This window comes from Panthera uncia, chromosome B1, assembly GCF_023721935.1.
Source record: "Panthera uncia isolate 11264 chromosome B1, Puncia_PCG_1.0, whole genome shotgun sequence".
Lineage (NCBI taxonomy): Eukaryota > Metazoa > Chordata > Mammalia > Carnivora > Felidae > Panthera > Panthera uncia.
In genome coordinates this window covers 20847052-20864737 of record NC_064811.1, presented here as the reverse complement: position 1 = coordinate 20864737, position 17686 = coordinate 20847052, and the positions used below count along the sequence as shown (strand labels likewise).

Below are 17686 nucleotides of genomic sequence, written 5' to 3'. Positions count from 1 at the left end.
ACTGGAAGCTATGTCTGCAAGGATTGGGCATAAGGTGCAGGGGGGAGAGAGAATTGCAGGCATAGTGATGGAGGTAGGGGATGAGGATATTAGCCTCACCATTTGGTCAACTCTCACTTAATTTCTCTGTTTTCAAAACAGTGCCTCATTCTTGTACTGCTCTAAATCTGATGTGGCTAAATTCTTAGCCTTTATGATTCTTTTTCTCTAAAGAACCCGTCTCTGGTCTCCCGTGGGGAAGGAGAAGTCACCTGAATATGCAAGCTGGTAGGAGTATGGGGGTCTACTCTCTCCTGATATAGGCTTTCACACAGTCTCATTTTCAACCCTGTGGCTCACCAAGGCCTTCTATATCATGTGGTGTTCTTGAGGCTTTCCAAAGTTCTATGGAGAAAATCATCTTGTTTCTTGTATCAGTCAGTATCCAGCCGGAAAATAGAAATCATCCCAGAAATGTGAACAGGGAAAAATAGAATTAAATTAGATGATGCAGAAAGTAACTATGACTTCTAGACTGATGAAAAGGGAACCAAGAACTCAGGAAAGGGTTCTCCTTGTCCTCAAGACAGAGGTTTAGACTTTTTTTTTTTTTTTTATGAAATCCTCACCGTAAGTTGTAGTTGTCATCTGTAACCATACAAAGTCATTACACTATTACTGACTGTATTCTCTATGCTGTACTTTTCAGCCCTGTGACTTATTTATTTTGTAACCAGAAGTCTGTACCTCTTAATCCCTTTCACCTATTTTGCCCACCCCCTCATCCCCCTCCACTCTGTCAACCACCAGTTTGTTCTCTGTATCTGTGAGCTTATTTCTGGTTTTTGTTGGTTTGTTTTCTTTTTTAGATTCCATGAGATTCAGTCTTTCAAGGGAAGAAAATGGCTGCCCCAGGAATGCGTGCAGGGGTGGGAGGTTGGTGAAGAAACTCGTCAGAGGGTACAGTCTGGAGCTGGCTTCTGCATGCTGATCTGCTGGCTTCCGAACACAGGGACCGCAAGGGAAGCTCCTTTCTCTGGTTACAGTCTTGTGGTGTCCCTCCAGAACCCTCTATTGATAAAGCCTAACGTCAAGCCAGTTAGTGAAAGAAAAATGTCTGTAAGATCCAACTCCAGCATAATAAAGCAAAACAAAACAAGGAAGATGTACAGCTGAGTGATTATTGACATGCCTCTCACCCGCACCTCCCACCTCTTAGGGAGACGCAGTAGGGCTTGACCTTCCTCCATGTTTAAGCCATGTACCACTCTCCCCCCAGTTCTCCAACCTGACACGCTAACAGAGCTACACATTGTTTGCTAGTTTCACCAAAGGCGGTATTTAAATTTCTATGCTCCTTATTGTTTTGGGTGATTAACAAAAGAAGGAGTGAGAATTTCGTATTTCTTTCTTTTAATGTTTATTTATTTTGAGACAGAGAGAGAGAAAGAGAGAACATGAACACACACACACACACACACACACACGCGCGCGCGCACACGCGTGAGGGGGCAAAGGGCAGAGAGAGTCAGAGACAGAATCCCAAACAGGATCCACACTGTCCGTGCAGAGCTTGGGCTGGGACAGGGAGGGGGGGCTCAATCTCACAAACCGTGAGATCAAGACCTGAGCTGAAATCAAGAATCAGATGCTCAACTGAGCCACCCAGGTGCCCCAGGAGTGATAATTTCTAAGCTCCATTCAGGAATTCTCCCCACCTTTCTATAATTGCTCTATTTTAAAACTAACTTCCTCACCAAAATGTGACAGTTTCCAGAGCAAAGACCGTCTCTAATTCATCTTCCTTTCCCTTTATCTCTTTCAGTGCCTCATTTTGATAAGCTTAATAAAGGTTGGTTGAATGAAATAAAATGTACATTCTTTAAATATTCTTAATAAAATTCACAACTTATTTCAATCAGTTTTTTTTTTAAGATTAATAGTTTATTTTTGAGAGACAGAGAGAGAGAGAGAGAGAGAGAGAGAGAGAGAGAGAGAGAATCCTAAGCAGGCTTCGTGCAAGCAGCACGGAGCCCAATGTGGGACTCAAACTCATGAACCATGAGATCATGACCTGAGCCAAAATCAAGACTCAGACACCTAACCGTTTGACTGAGCCACCCAGGCGACCCTCAATCAATTTTATTGTCATATATCATGTACATAAATCCCAACAAGCTGTCTTATAAATCTTTGTTTTTGATTAAAATGAGGAAAAAGCAAAAGCATTGATAAGTGCATGAAAACTCATTTTTAGTTCTACTAGCAAAGCAACTCACTCTCTATATAACATATTTACAATAAAAAAGAAGCCTTTCGCTTCATTATTTAATGAACAGACAGCCCTATTGTTTTAGATATTTGCAGCACTAAAATGTTTCTCTAATGGTTGTCTTCTAAAATATGCAATATTTTGAAATGCTGATACTTACCAATTCAGGGATGTCTTTTACTTTCAGAGGAACTTGGATTAAACCCAAATGAGTCCTGAAACTAAGAGAATCACCATTTTCATAATTTGGGTTGCGAAGATTAATTAACACCTTTAAAAACAAATCCAACAGAATTGGTTAGTTTCTTTATAGGATGTTTACACCTATAAAATTGGCAGTGATATTCTCAGTGTATCACCACAAAACTAAAAACTATTTGGGGCTATGTATGTACTTTAATTACATTCTAAAAAACTATAAAATTATATTGAAATGTTAAAATATCATAAACATGTCTTAAATTTAATATTCTGATGATCTACCATACAAAAGTCTAAAAGAATTTAGTTGGAATGAAAAACATTTTGATGGTAATAAAAAATCAAAACTGCTTGAATATTTAACCAGGGAAGGTGACAGAAAGATCAAAATTGCTTGATTGTAATATTTTCAGAAAAAATTTCAGAATCAACTCTAGCCCTTTGAAAAAACAGATATTGACAAGATTTTTAGAAAAATAGTAGAATAATATTGCAGAATATCGCCTCTAAATCAAACCCACAAGGAAAAAAAATTCAGAAGCCAAACTAACAATTTATATACTTTTCAAAATTAGGCAGGTCAAAAAAGTCTTAGATATTTACATATCCTTTATGTAGGAATTGCACTTCCATAAGTACAATTAAGTACAAATAATTCCATAAGTACAAATAATTAAGATGTTTGCAAAGACAGTGCAGAAAGAATGTTAATGAAGTACTATTTATTACAGAAAAATGTGAAACAACTTAAACACTCCATTAGAGGGAATTACTTAAATGAATTGTGGTTAATTCATATAATAAAATATAGTGTAATTTGCCTCTATTAACACAGGTAATATATATAATAACATGAAAAAATATTCACAATATATGAAGTTAAAAAATGTGTAGTAGTAACTTAACGTTTATTGCTATGTGACGGCATTAAAGGTAATTTTTTTAAAAGTTTTCTCCTTATGCATATTTTCTTATTTTTCTAACAATAACATACATTTTGGGGAAAGAATAATTATAATAAAAAATATTTTTAAATTGAAACTCTTGAGAAAAAAAAAATCAAGCATCCAGTACAATGGCATGCACAGAGCTAGAGAGTATTATGTTAAGCGAAGTAAGTCAGTCAAAGAAACACAAATACCATGTGATTTCACTCATCTGTGGAATTTGGGAAACAAAACAAAGGAGCAAAGGAAAAGAAGAAGAGAGAGGCAAGTCAAGAAACAGACTCTTAACTACAGAGAACAAACTGATGGTTACCAGAGGGGAGGCGGGTGGGGGTATGACGTAAATAGGTAGGTGATGGGGTTAAGGAGTGCACTTGTCATAAGCACTGAGTGCTGTATGGAAGGGCTGCTCTCTATTTTACATACCTGAAACTAATATTATACTGTGTGTTAATTAACTGAATTTTTTTAAAAAACTTAAAAAAAATAAAAAGAATACAGCAAAGGAGATTATGGTGACAGAAACACTATCACATCTGAGGAAGGAATTAATGAGCTGATAACTAATCACTGATAAAATGGAATGTGCTAAAATGCCAAAACAGTTTCCCAAAACTGCAAGCACTAAATTAAGGCTAAAAATGTCAATAGTATTTGTTAAAAAAAAAAATACAAATATAGCAAAGAATCAACAGCGCTAAATGCAGACTAATAGGGAACAATGCAATTTTAGCCTAATAACACAAATCATGTATCATACTGCACAGAAACCTCACACACGTTGGATAGAAAAGGGAAACTATGAATACATGGGTAATAGAAAAGAGAAAATATTAGAAATGCAGAAGCTATACAGATATAATTATAGAAAATGTTCTTTAGTTAAAGAAGAATTTCAGCATAAATAATAAAAGAATCAATTCATCAACAGTCCTGAAAGAAACAGAACGTTACGACCATTAAAGAGAAAACAGTTAAAGATAATCATACAAAAATTACATGAAATTTCAGCCCTGAAGTGCTAGAAAAGGGAAGAGTTTGGCAGAAATCTTTAACAAGCTAAGAGAAATAATGCCATCACCATAAAGGCAGTTTCTGACCAAACTAACTTCTCTTTAGAATTAAGACAGTTGACTCTTGAACAACACAAGTTTGAACTTCAACTCAAATGCAGACTTTTAACAGTACAGTACTGAAAATGTATTTTCTTTTCCTTATGCCTTTCTTAATATTTTCTTTTCTCTAGCACACTTATTGTAAGAATACAGTATATAATGCATATTAACATACAAAATATGTGTTGGCTGTGTTATCAGTAAGACTTCCAGTCAACAGTAGTACTTAGCTACTTAAGTTTGGGGGGAGCCAAAAGTTATATGTGGATTTTTGACCATGCAGGGGGTCAGAGCCCTCGTGTTGTTCAAGCATCAACTGTATATTTTATGCTGGCAAACTAGTTTCAAAGACAACAGTTCAGAAAAGAACTAAAAGTAAAATGTGAAAAACTCATTCATTCATTTTACTCGTTCATTCAGCACCTATTTGTTGAGCAGCTATGTGCTAAGCACCGTTCTACCTGTTGGAGATAGAGCAATTAACCTGCAGCTGGTTTGTGGTAGCTCCATGCTTATCTCCAGGGACACCTGGATGTCTGGTGGTGACCCTTGGCCAAGATGGGATGAAATACACGAACTAGTCATTTATAATGTGCTACTTAATGTCCCAGGGAGGCAGTCCATATCAGATTCACATGGCTTATTGAAAATGCACAGATTGCTAGCTTCTCCTGATTTACCAGTGGGGATATAAAAGACCCCTGGGAAACCTTCCTTGCGCCTTGACTCCCGAGACCAGTGTATCGCAGGAATCTTAGCGGTTCCTACTCCAAAGACAAAGCTCATCCTCTGCAACTGAGAAAGAGCCCTGGGAGCTGAGCCTAGAAGTTTGGATCTCTTCGTATTTGCATATGCTTTCTTTCTCTTGCTGAAAGAATGCCTTCTGTGGCTGCATCCTGTGAAGTCTTGTGAGTCTTCAATTATTGGACTCTGTAACTGTTGCAACAGTGCACAAAACAGAATGAGAAGCTCCTGCCCTTGTGAATCTTACTTTTTTTTAAATTTTTTTTTTTAACATTTATTTATTTTTGAGACAGAGAGAGACAGAGCATGAACGGGGGAGGGCCAGATAGAGAGGGAGACACAGAATCCGAAGCAGGCTCCAGGCTCTGAGCTGTCAGCACAGAGCCCGACGCGGGGCTGAACTCACAGAGCGCGAGATCATGACCTGAGCCAAAATTGGATGTTTAACCAACTGAGCCACCCAGGCGCCCCGTGAATCTTACTTTTAATAGGAGAAGGCAGGCAATAAGGAAAACAGAAAAAGAATATGTTATATAATGATAAATGCTATAAAGAAAAACAAAATAGGAAAAGGATAAAAGGAGTTCCAAGCAGGGAGCCGCGGGGGAAGGCTTTTCTGAGAAAGTGACATTTAAACAAAGACATAAGGAGTGAAGGAACGTGCAGACAAGTATCTGGGGAAAAAGCACTGTAAGCAGAGAAGAGGAGCGAAGGCCCTCAGATGGCAGGAAGCCAGGGGGAAGCATGGAGGCTAAAGTAAATGGAGTATAACAAATCAGGGGAAAGTAATAGGAGATGAACTCAGAGAAGTAATGGGGTATCAGATCAAATAGCATGTTTCGCACCACTGTCATGACTTTGGCTTTTAAGTAGAATGAGATGGGAAGCTGCCGGATACCAGAGATGGCTTATTTGGAACGGTACTGAAATGGCTTCCTCTGGAAACTGCACTGAGAACAAATTCTAGGTGGGCAAGGGTAGAGCAGGAAGACGTTAGGAGGATGGAGGTAGGAGTGGTTGAATTCCGGATACATGTTGAAGGTAAAGTGACAGGATTTGCTGATTATGTGTAAGGTACAAGAGAAAGAGTGGAATCAAAGGTAAGTCCGTTAAAGTAATTAGTGAGCGCTAACCTACTTTATTTTCGATATGCTTTCTCAAACTTAATTAAGCTCATCATCTTCATTAACAGACCTGTTCCTTCTCCTGCATTCTCTATCCCAAGGACGTAGTACCTCTCTGCCCAGTTAGCCAATCTAGACACTTAAATTTCTTCCTTATCTTTTCTTTTTCTCATACTCCCCACATCTAATCAGTTCCCAAACCCTCCTAAAAATCTCTTGCAAATCTGTTGAATTCTATCCAGTTCCAACACTGTTCTTTAGTTCAGACCTTTTTCATGTCTTGTCTAAACTACTAGAACAGGGAAGGACTAAAAAGGGGAAAAGATTCACTGAGCATCTATAGGTGCTGCAGCAGGCTACCTGATTTACAAGCTACCTGATTTACAGTTAGTATTTTTTAATCAAAATCTTCCTGGGGCGCCTGGGTGGCTTAGTCGGTTAAGCGTCCGACTTCGGCTCAGGTCACAATCTAGCGGTCCGTGAGTTTGAGCCCCGCGTCGGGCTCTGGGCTGATGGCTCGGAACCTGGAGCCTGCTTCCGATTCTGTGTCTCTCTCTCTCTCTCTCTCTGCCCCTCCCCCGTTCATGCTCTGTCTCTCTCTGTCTCAAAAATAATAAAATAAACATTAAAAAAAAATTAAAAAAGAAAATCTTCCTAATTGATTTACTTGCCTCTAATCTTTCCACATTCCAGTGTATTTTCCAAAAGCAATTTTCAAGCACAAGTCTGATCATGTCATTCTACAGTTCTAGGGCTTTGTACTTGGTGATTCCTCTGCCTGGAGACATCCTCATATCATTTCTTCCACTTATTCCCATTAATATACCTATATTGATCCAATACAACCTACCTCCAGAAAATCCTTGGGTGCATAAACAGGTCTGAAAAGGCTTAAATCTGGAATTAAGATAGATTGGAACATTTCAGTTAATATAAGAATCCTTATTAATAACAATGTTAATGATTCTTTCACATGTGGCCGTGGAGCTGGATTAATTCAGACATTTGCGGAGTATCAATAATTTGTCATACATTGTGTTAAGTACTGGGAACACAAAAATGAAAGGGCAATCTCTTCCCTTGGCGGCCTAAATGACCTATTCTAGAAGAAATTAAGTGTCTCCCCTCATAAGTTTATAATAACTTTATAACTGAATTGAAAACACAATGTCAGTGTAACAAAGTTCTATATGAGAATTCTCAAAGTACCTGGAATACAAATAATACATTCTCAGCGAATTCCTCTAGTTGTATTAAACTGTTCTCCCTTTTGAATTTCTATAACACACTGCTTTCTCTATTACAGTACTTATTTCTTGCCTGGTTCCCCATGCTTATTTTTAAAGAGGAGTGGTGAGGGATTATGTACATGTCTACCAACACAATTCTATACATCTATTGATCAAAGTAAATGAGACATAGCTGTCACCCATTATATGTTTATAAAATTGACTCTATTTTAACCATTAAAATGAACCAAAATAAATTCTTAAAAACATTTTAGAAGTCTCAAAACTTTTTACCACTTAACCTATTTTTAACATCTCAATGTTACTAGAGCTTGAAAAATATTTACCTTAATTATGAATCTAAGAAATCCATTGAATGATTTAATCTATTCTTTTATAAAAATGTTTTCAAATGTTGTTTTAAAAAGGATAATTGACTTAAATATTCTCAAAATATTATAAAACACTGGTGAAAGTTAGGAATTAAAAAAAATTTTTTTTAATGTTTATTTGAGAGAGAGAGAAAGAAACAGAGAGAATCCCAAGCAGGCTCCATGCTGTCAGCACAGAGCCTGATGCGGCTCTTGAACTCACGAACTGTGAGATTATGACCTGAGCCAAAATCAAGAGTTGGATGCTTAACCAACTGAGCCACCCAGGTGCCCCCAAAGATAGGGATTTTTAAACTGCACGGTAGAAGTTTAAGCAAACAAAGTAGATGACAGTAATTAGTGGGGAAGGAAAATTGCTATCTTTCCAAAAGAATTGCTAATATTGTTGCTTTGGATCCACAATTAAGAAGGCAATCTTTCCTACTACCACATTTTGAAAAAGGTTGTTCATATACCTGGTTCATCAGTTCCCATTTCATTCCATTTATTGAGAAGTTCTTTCTGTTCTCCAACTGGCCTCTAAAAAAGGTAATTTTAAAATTGGTTTCATTTTGTGAAGCTTAGCAATGCAGCTGAAAAATAAGAATCAATAACTTATCTAAAAGGTTGAATAAGCTACCATAACATAAGAAAAAAATCACTTCACCGCACATGGTGAACTTTTTTTGGAATTATTCTTAAACTTTTGTTATTTAACTATGATATTATATCTAGTCTCAATGGCTCAGTTAGAATATGGTGCTAAAGAGTCCAAGAAAAGAAGAGAAATGATCTCTATAGGCCAGTAACTTTCACAAAGAAAAACTGCTCCTTAGCCACATACTACATCTCTTACCCCATCCAGCAACCTCAGAAATGCATCGCAAGGGGGACTGGCCAAGAGAGTATGACTGTGGGTCAGTAGCATCATCTTCCTACATGAAAGACAGTATATTACACAATACTACATACTTAGGCAGTTTTCCATAGAAATTTATCCTTTTTTTAAATACCATCCTTCTGGTGCCTTCCATGACTTGTCCTTGGAGATTATCTAAAGTTCATATCCTGTCTACTATATCCTGTCTACTAGCAAGGAATAAATAGCAGGTAGGGAGAATAAAGCGAAGAGAAACTTCTTCTCTCCTACTCGTGAGCAGCCAAAAAGAATCCAGAGCATTCCTCGAGTGGCTTTTCTCTCCCTTTTTATCTTCCCCCTCAAACTCAAAGCCCACAGTGACAGACAAATGTTGAGAATTAGATCTTTTAGATCTAATGATACTACTATTAGAACTAAATAGTTCTGCAGAGAGATGACCAATCATCCTTCCATTCCCTATGTTAACACTGAAAGACAGTACCATATTGGCTATTATAAGAGGATAACGTGCCTAAACTCCATCTCGTATTCAAAACATATGGCTATTGTCCTGATCAGCCAAAAATAAGGAGACCAAAGGTAATTAAAAATTTTCAAGTGCATTTATAACATGTATAACCTTTACAGCCAAATCTCTAAATAATCTATACGTAGATTATATATTTTTATTTATTCTCAAGATATGTTCATTACAAAAAGTATTACAGCCTATATAATAGAAATCTATATACAATACACCCATGTAATTGGCCTTTTACAGATTTTTGTTTCAAAACAAACTGATATACTGTTTAAAGAGAGATAAATCTGCCTAACAATTACAACTTCATGGTACTTCTAGCACTCGATTCACAATAAAATACTTAAATATTAAAAGTACCTTTTGAAAAAAAAAATAAAAATAAAAGTACCTTTCGTGCCAATGGGATACTCAGTTCAGTGCACATACTATTTAAACTCTTCAAAATTCTTTTTTCCCAACTTCCCTGAAATATAGAGAACAACTCATTATTGTTTCTGGTTAACAATACCAAAACTAATTTTTAAAAAATTAAAGATATTATGAGTTATATAGAAATGGTAAGGTTGGTTGAGATTGGTTATCTTCATTCATTAGTTCATTCAACAAATGTTAATTACTGCCTACTATGTGCCAGATACTATCCTTAGTGCTGTGAATTAAGCCATGAACAGAAAGTCTCAGTTCTCACGGAACTGACTTTCTAGAGGAAGATGGAAATGAGGACAGATCAAAAAAAAAAAAAAAAAAAAAAGAGAAAAAGAAGAAAACAGCAAGTCAAAGGGTGTTAAAAATTTTAAGAAAAAAAAGAAAAAAAAAAAAAAAAAAAAAAAAAAAAGGAGAAGAGGAAGAAATCAGCAAGTCATAGGGTGATAAACATTTTAAGAAAAAATAGCAGATAATAAAAAGGTAAATTACATTTAAGTATTTTGTAAACATTTGATACTCAGAAATCTCATTAATAACCTAGTGAAAATAAAACTTTATAGAAATTATTATACTGTAATTTTTCCTAACATGACATTTCAGTCCTAAATACTTCAGCATGAATGTTCTAATAAGAACCTTCTCCTACATCAACACAATACCACTATCACACCTAAGAATATTAGCAATAATATTTCATATCACATAATATTCAGCCCACATTCAAACTTTTCCAGTTGTCCCCAAAATATCTTTTATAGTTTTTTAAAATCCAGAATCCATTAAAAATGTATGCATCACATTACATTTGGTTGTTATGTCTCTTTCCATGTAGCTGAATCTAGAGTCTCTTTGTCCTTTTCTTTTTCATGATATTGACTTTTTTGAGGACTCCAGGCCAGTTATCTTTTAGAATGTGTCACGATATGGATTTGTCTTACTGGTTTTTTCACAGTAAGATCTATCCCCTAGATCTCTTGTAAACTTGAAAAAAGGAGTTCTTTTTAATAGTCAGTCATGAATTGATTATCCACATATACCATATTTTAGTAAATCCTTCTTTTTAACACCAAGGTAAAATGCCAATATTTTTTGGTCTTTTTACTAAAATATGCCTTTAGGCTACTTCTAACTCACTGAAAGCAAAATAAAATAATACCTAAGCTCCAAAATTTAGACCAAGAGAGGAGAAAAGAAGAGAACTATATATTACATTATTGATAATGTACAGTTACAGCCCATCCAGTCAAACAAGTAGAATAATAATAATAGCTCCTTTATGTGGTTGTTATAAAGATTAAAGATGTAAAGTGCTTGGAACAGTGACCTAATAATGATAATAATCATTCAATAATTGATAGCTTTACTATAGCTCTCATTGTTCATAGTACCCTCTTTAACACACATATTTAAATACATTACCCTCTTTACCCGGAATATACCCTCCATGCTCTACTCCCAACCCCAACATACTTACTCCTACTTTATCTGAATACACCTTATTCACCTTTCAGACCTTCACTTCTATTAAGCCTTCTGTTCCTGGTCGCTCACCCCAGATGGTATCAGGTGCCTGTGCTTATAGTCTCTCTCGGCCCCTTCCTTCACCCATCACGGCACATAGTCACGCTTTGTCTAGCACATAATAGATGCTAGATGATTACACAGATTTCTACTCTAAGTAATATTGAAAGCGTTTAAAAAATTTTTGATACGATGACCTAAGCAATGAATGAACAAAAAAGCATTCATCTATAGGAGAAATACAGAGCTGTGTGAAGTGTATAAGCCTTAGTCTACTAAATATATAGAAATAGATTTTTAGGAATAAAAGAATACTCTTCATAAATTCTATTAAATACTCACAAAACTAACCCCATTTACTGGCTTCTTTTCTTTTCTTTCTTTCTTTCTTTTCTTTTTTTTTTTTTTTACTGTGAGTATTTCTCTTAGATTCAGGACTTAAAATACATTTGAGAAACTTATTCACGATCAAACATTAATTATAGCAACATAACCTACTTCTACCTCCAACATCCTTATCCTCAATTTATCTGAATAAATCTTACTGAACTTTCAAGTCTCAGGTTGAAATACTATTTTCTCTAATAAGCCTTCTGTCACTTGCTTCCCCCACTCCAGACTATGGGGGAAGGAGGTATAAGAAAGCTTATTTAAAAAAAAAAAAATAAAAGCAATTTTAATTCAATCATTATATAAAAATAAAATCTGCATGAAGATTAAAAATCCAATCCCTGGATTTGTATAATTTACCTTAATATATAAAGAACCAAATTGCTACTATTGAATTATGATTCCAAATACTCTCATTTTCAACCACACATAAAAAGGGCTCTTGAACTGATTAAAAGACAATAATTCTTGGAAATAAAAACAAAAAGTTGGGGTTCCTGGGTGGCTTAGTCAGTTAAGCACTCAACTTCATTTTGGCTCAGGTCATGATCTCATGTGGGTTCCAGCCCCATGTCGGGCTTCATGCTGACAGTCTGGAGCCTGCTTCGAATTCTCTCTCTCTCCCTCTTTCTCTGCCTCTCCCCTGCTCGCTCACTCTGTCTCTCTCAAAAATAAACATTTAAAAATATTTATTTTGGTAAAAACATCTCATTCAGGTATTTTCTATAAAGTACAATTTTTAAATGATTAATCATAGTTCTCCTAAATGGATATCCCAGGCTACCAAATATTTCAATTCACCAACATGAAATTGAATGTAATTCAATTAGATGTAACTAGAGTTGTAATATAAAGAGAAAATAGTTACCAAAAAAAAGTTACACAGAAAAGAGATCAGACGTTAGAAAGCATTCTGAAAGAGTTTGGAAAAAGAGCTACAAAATTTACATACATTGCTTTATTAATCCTGTGAGATATGTATCATGAATGAGGAGAACACATAAAAGTAGAATGAAAAAGAGTGTTAAGAATTGAAGCAATATTGAGCAGATCTTTATTCAATTATCATTTCTATGTGCTCTATAATTGAAGCAGGAACTTAGAAATCATCCAGAAGAGAAGAGAATGACTAAAAATTGAGAAAAGGAAAGAGGAAAAGAACATTAAATTCAGAAAAATTGGACTTTTGTGGCGAGAACAGGGGGACGTGAGATGTTATACCTGAAAATTCAACTAGTGAAAAGATATTGATTCAACATTTACTGAGCACCTATTAAACACATGCCAGTAAAAATGAATCAAACGGCATCCCTGTCCCTAACAACCACATCACTTTTGTGGTGGGGGTGGGGAAGAGAAGACAGATACACAAGTAACATGAGATAGGTTCAAAAAAGTTCACGAGGGCTATTATCAGCCCATATGCCATACGTATAGAAAGAACTTAAAAGAATAAGCAAGGAAACAGGAAGCTGAGTGTGTCAAAACTTCTAGCTGTTAATGGAGCACATACCACTTCCTTTAAAAGTCTAAAAACATTGAAAGAAAAGTAACTCCAGTGGTTCGCTACGTCTTCCCCATTCCCCATCCCATATCGATGACACAATGACAAGGATAGCAGGCCTTTTCCAAGGTACCCCTTGCAAGAACTTCAGTCAGATGATCAGAGAAGTTATCTCCATAGAAATCCCAAGTAGTCAGAGAAGTCATTTCTATAGACATCAGAAAGGGGAATAGAATTTCCTGATAATGAGGCGAAATCCAAAGTGAAGCAAGTGGCTGCTCGCAAGCTGGGTCACCCTGTGGGTTCCCTGCAGAACTTTAGTCTTATTTCAGGGTATTCATTCATTCGTTTACTTGCTGCCTCACTAACTGACATGTATTGAGTGCTTTCTACGTGTCAAGCACAGGACTATGATCGGTGAGTAAATGTTATAAGGAGCCTATGATCGCTTAATACAACAAACAGACTTTCCAACAAGTAGAAAGGCTTCACCAAAATGACTTAAGTTAGTGAAATTGTGAGTTCCTTGTCTTCAGAAGTACTCGAGCAAAAGGAAATGAACTCCAGAGGTTGGATGAGATAAACCTGAAGGGTCCACTTCAACTCCAGTTTTATAGATACTAAACTTTTCGCCGGCTCTGTCTGTAGAGGTGACTAAATACTCCCTAAGTCTCAAAAATAAGTGCTCAAAAAAATCATAGTTATTCCTGTGCTATTATTTAAATAAAAATGTCAACATATCTTCAGCACACACAGAAAAAGAGGTAAACGTGGCAAATGAACTATTGAGAAATGACAGGGCACTAATACAAGATACAAAGAAAATAATGGTTTCTACCCAAGACTCACAAAATCAAGCTTTAAAATGTTATTTAAAAGGAAAATGAATGCCCTTTTACATTTAAAATGTTTAATAGGAAGACATTACCTTTTACCCAAACCCATATCCTCTCCAAATGAAATTACTGTTGCCTTCAAATCAGTTTCCCTAATAATTGGAATCTATGGTATTAAGTCAAAGGACTTCAAGAGTTTTATAAATAAATTAATTTCTAAACCATGAGAGGCAAAAAATTTACACAAGAATCAAAACTGTATTGAAATCTCTAACTGGGTATTACTGATTGCCTTGCTACTTTTTTATAACAATGAACGTAAATAAGAAGTCTTTAAAAGCCATCTAATGTAGCATGTAAAAAACTATGAAATTATAAAATTAAAAAATTATTTCCTTCACTCTGAAAAAATAAAGCAAAATAGTTATAACCCAGCTTTCTAATGGAAGATTTTAGTAATTCTCTGATTATAAAAGTAACACATTTATTCAAGATAATTTGAAAAAAAAACAATATGTAAAGAATAGAATAATAAATAAGCATCCATAAATTTTCATCAGCCAAAAATAACTACTATTAATATTTTGTTCTCTTCTTTCATTTTTTCTATGCATGTATGTGTACGATTGAGAGATTTAATTAGTGGAATTATATTGTTTTATATTTTGCTTTATCCACTTAAGATAATATCATACACTTTCCTATTTCATTATATTCTTTTAAAAATAACATTGTTGATGCCTGTAGAACATTGTCTTTTGGAGACACCCTGCTGTATATGCAAACCCTATTGTTATTTAGATTCTTTTAAATTTTTTAATATTACCACGAACATAAATTTCTGTGTTTCCCTGATTCTTCCCTTTAGATAAGATCCTAGATGTTAGAAGTGGAATTAGTAGGAAAGGGGGTGTACATATTTTTAAGAGGGAACATTTTCTATTTTTTGTATTCAATTCATTCATCATTAAAAAAATATATATCTACTGAGCATCTGCCATGAGGCAGGCACTATGCCAGATGTTGAGGATACAGTAGTGAAAAGAGAGACCCTGATCCTGCTTCCCAGAGACTGCAGAATCTAGATGATAATCAGACAACCCAAGTACTATGGTAGGAAGTATAGAGTGCCTCCTGTATGGAGGAATAGAGACACAGAAAAAGTACCTGGGAATCCGAGATCTCAGGCGTAGAAAGCCTTCCTAAAGAAAGGATCATGTCACCTGACACCTGTGAATGTGCCAGAAATACGTGAGATTTGTGGGGAGGCAGTTTCACACAGAAGCAATGGCATGTGCAACAGTTCTCCTGGTGGAACAACTGAAGGAGGTCAAGTATGATTAAAGAGAGAAGGTAGATGTGTGTGGAAGCGGGCAGGGGACTGGCAGGATGGTGAGGAACAGTGTGAGGAGGCGAGAGGTAAGACTCGAATGGTGAAAAGAAGCAAGATCCTTGACAGTCTTGTAAACAAAAATAAGGAGTTGCGGTTGTATCCTAAAAGTCTGGGAAGTTTTAAGAAATGGAGTGACAATACAGAAGGCAGAAAGACTAATTAGGAAGAGGATGAGAATTGAAGTCACATAAAACCAACAAAATTCTCATTTTTGTTTAGGTGCCTGGATTGACAGAGAACTGGGTAAATTCAACCAATAGCATATCTTGAGTTTGAGCATTTCTGGACTGGATAGAGAAATACGCTGAATATCATCAGGTAGTACAGATTCTAGAGCCAGACTATCCAGGTTGAAATCCCAACTTTTCCACCTACTAGTTTTGTGAAATTGGACCTATGTAAGATCATAAGAGTAACATACCTTATAGGCTTGTCATGAATATTAAATGAGTAAATAGTTGTAAAGCACTAGAATGGTACCTGGCACATAATTAGAGCTCCGTGTGCTCACTAGTATTATTCCGCAAAAAAATTCATATATTTAATCACCCATTGTGTATCAGTTTCTTCAAATATTCCTTTCTCTAAAAGGTGTGGCAAAAGAGTTCCCAAATTATTTTACATGGAAATAGGGTTCTGTGGTCACATACATTTGAACAACACTGGATTAAATAAAATTAAACAGTTTCTTTACTGCAGAACATCCCTGAGCCTTAGCATCCCAAAATAAATTGCATGCAACCAAATTAAGGAAGCGTTAAATTAAAACGCAAAGACTAAAATAAACACCCACGAGTTCATAGTGACATAAATAAATAACATAGTGATATAAATAAATAAATAAATAAATAAACAAACAAATTTATTATAAATAACTCCCCAGTTCTCTTTCTGCATGGAAGAGAGGGAGAACTCATCCATGCAGAAACACTCCAAATAATTTCTGTAGAGATTCCCAGCTCAGGGAGGTGGAATATAACTATCTCTCCTTATGTGTGAACCATAAATAGTGACTTCCTTCCAAAGAGTAGAGCACACAAGGGTGTCGGGGGTGAAGAGTGACTCTACAGTGGGGCAACCTCACAAACACTACCTAAGCCAGGCAATCAAGGTCAACATCAACAGTGGTAAACCATGTGGACAGTATATACCCTGATATGATGCAATGAGTATAAATGTATAAAAGTATAAACTTTCTGTCTGTGGTCTTCCTCCCAAAAACCCACAGCCCCAGTCTAATTATGAGAACAACATTAGACGAATTCCAACAGAGGGATAATCTACAAAATACCTGACTAGTACTTTTCAAAACTGTCAAGGTCATCAAAAACAAGGGAAGTCTGAGAAACTGTCATAGCCAAGAGGAGCCTAAGGAGACATGACAACCAAATGTAATGTAGTGTCCTGGTTGGGATCCTGGAACAGAAAAAGGACATCAGGTTAAAACTAAGGAAATAAAGTATGAACTTTAGCTAATAATAACGTACTGATATTGGTTCGCTAATTGTAACAAACGTACCACACTAACTTAAGATGTTAATAAGAGGGGAGACTAGGTGTGGAATCTATGGGAACTCTATAATATATTCTCAATCCTTCTGTACATCTAAAACCCTTGTAAAAAAAATCGTAAACTGTGGTTCTAGGAATGAAAAGTACAGCGTGGGAAACAGAGTCAATGGTACCGTAATAGCCCTGGATGATGGCAGCTCCCTTGTGGTGAACGTGGCATAATGTATACAGTTGCCAAATCACCATGTGGTACACCTGAAAGCGTGCTGTGTGTCAACTACGCCTCAATAAAGAATAAAAATATATGACACGAATTTTCGAACAAACAAACAAACAAACGGTAATTCACCAAGAGGAAGGCAGCGTGGGCCTCAGTTTCCAAACTTATTTGTCCATGGAACCCTTTTTTGTAGAGCATCTCTCAGAGCTAGTATTCAGCAGAAAATACTCTGGGAAATGCTGACGCGGTGTAAGAAGCCTGTTTCCCTCATCAGCCCAGAAAATTGAACACCAATCTAGCCTGCCAAAAACTGCAGAGAGTTGATTTACATCCCAACTCTGAAGACACAATCAAGAGCTAAACGAAGTTCAAATAACTCATGAAAGTTTAATGGGGTTGGGGGGGGGGGGCGGTGGAAATCACATTTTTTTCCTGGCTCTAGTTCCAAAATATTTTCTGCCAACCTGCTTTACTGAATAAAAGCAGAAGGAAACACTCA

The 17686-nt window shown here is 36.0% G+C and overlaps 2 protein-coding genes across 6 annotated transcripts in view; one reads left to right on the top strand and one right to left on the bottom strand.

Annotated features, from left to right (window-relative positions):
* LOC125923550 (small ubiquitin-related modifier 2-like) overlaps positions 1 to 952 on the top strand; it is a 46157-nt gene extending 45205 nt beyond the window's left edge. For 2 of the 4 annotated variants that reach the window (XR_007458080.1, XR_007458081.1), the window contains one exon: positions 849 to 930. The gene's annotated coding sequence lies outside the window, so the exon portion shown is untranslated. Of the gene's footprint in view, positions 1 to 848 lie in introns of all 4 variants that reach the window. The other 2 variants (XR_007458078.1, XR_007458079.1) reach the window with 2 other exon arrangements.
* Positions 1 to 17686, bottom strand: part of TBC1D19 (TBC1 domain family member 19) — a 146737-nt gene that overhangs the window by 92985 nt on the left and 36066 nt on the right. The window contains exons 2-6 of one of the 2 annotated variants that reach the window (XM_049631875.1): positions 16747 to 16871; positions 9774 to 9848; positions 8459 to 8522; positions 7233 to 7279; positions 2412 to 2522 (exon numbers count right to left, since the gene is read on the bottom strand). In XM_049631875.1, coding sequence (XP_049487832.1) covers positions 2412 to 2522; positions 7233 to 7279; positions 8459 to 8522; positions 9774 to 9848; positions 16747 to 16779 — 330 coding nt within the window. In that variant the 5' untranslated portion in view covers positions 16780 to 16871. The remainder of the gene's footprint in view (positions 1 to 2411; positions 2523 to 7232; positions 7280 to 8458; positions 8523 to 9773; positions 9849 to 16746; positions 16872 to 17686) is intronic. The other variant, XM_049631874.1, reaches the window with a different exon arrangement.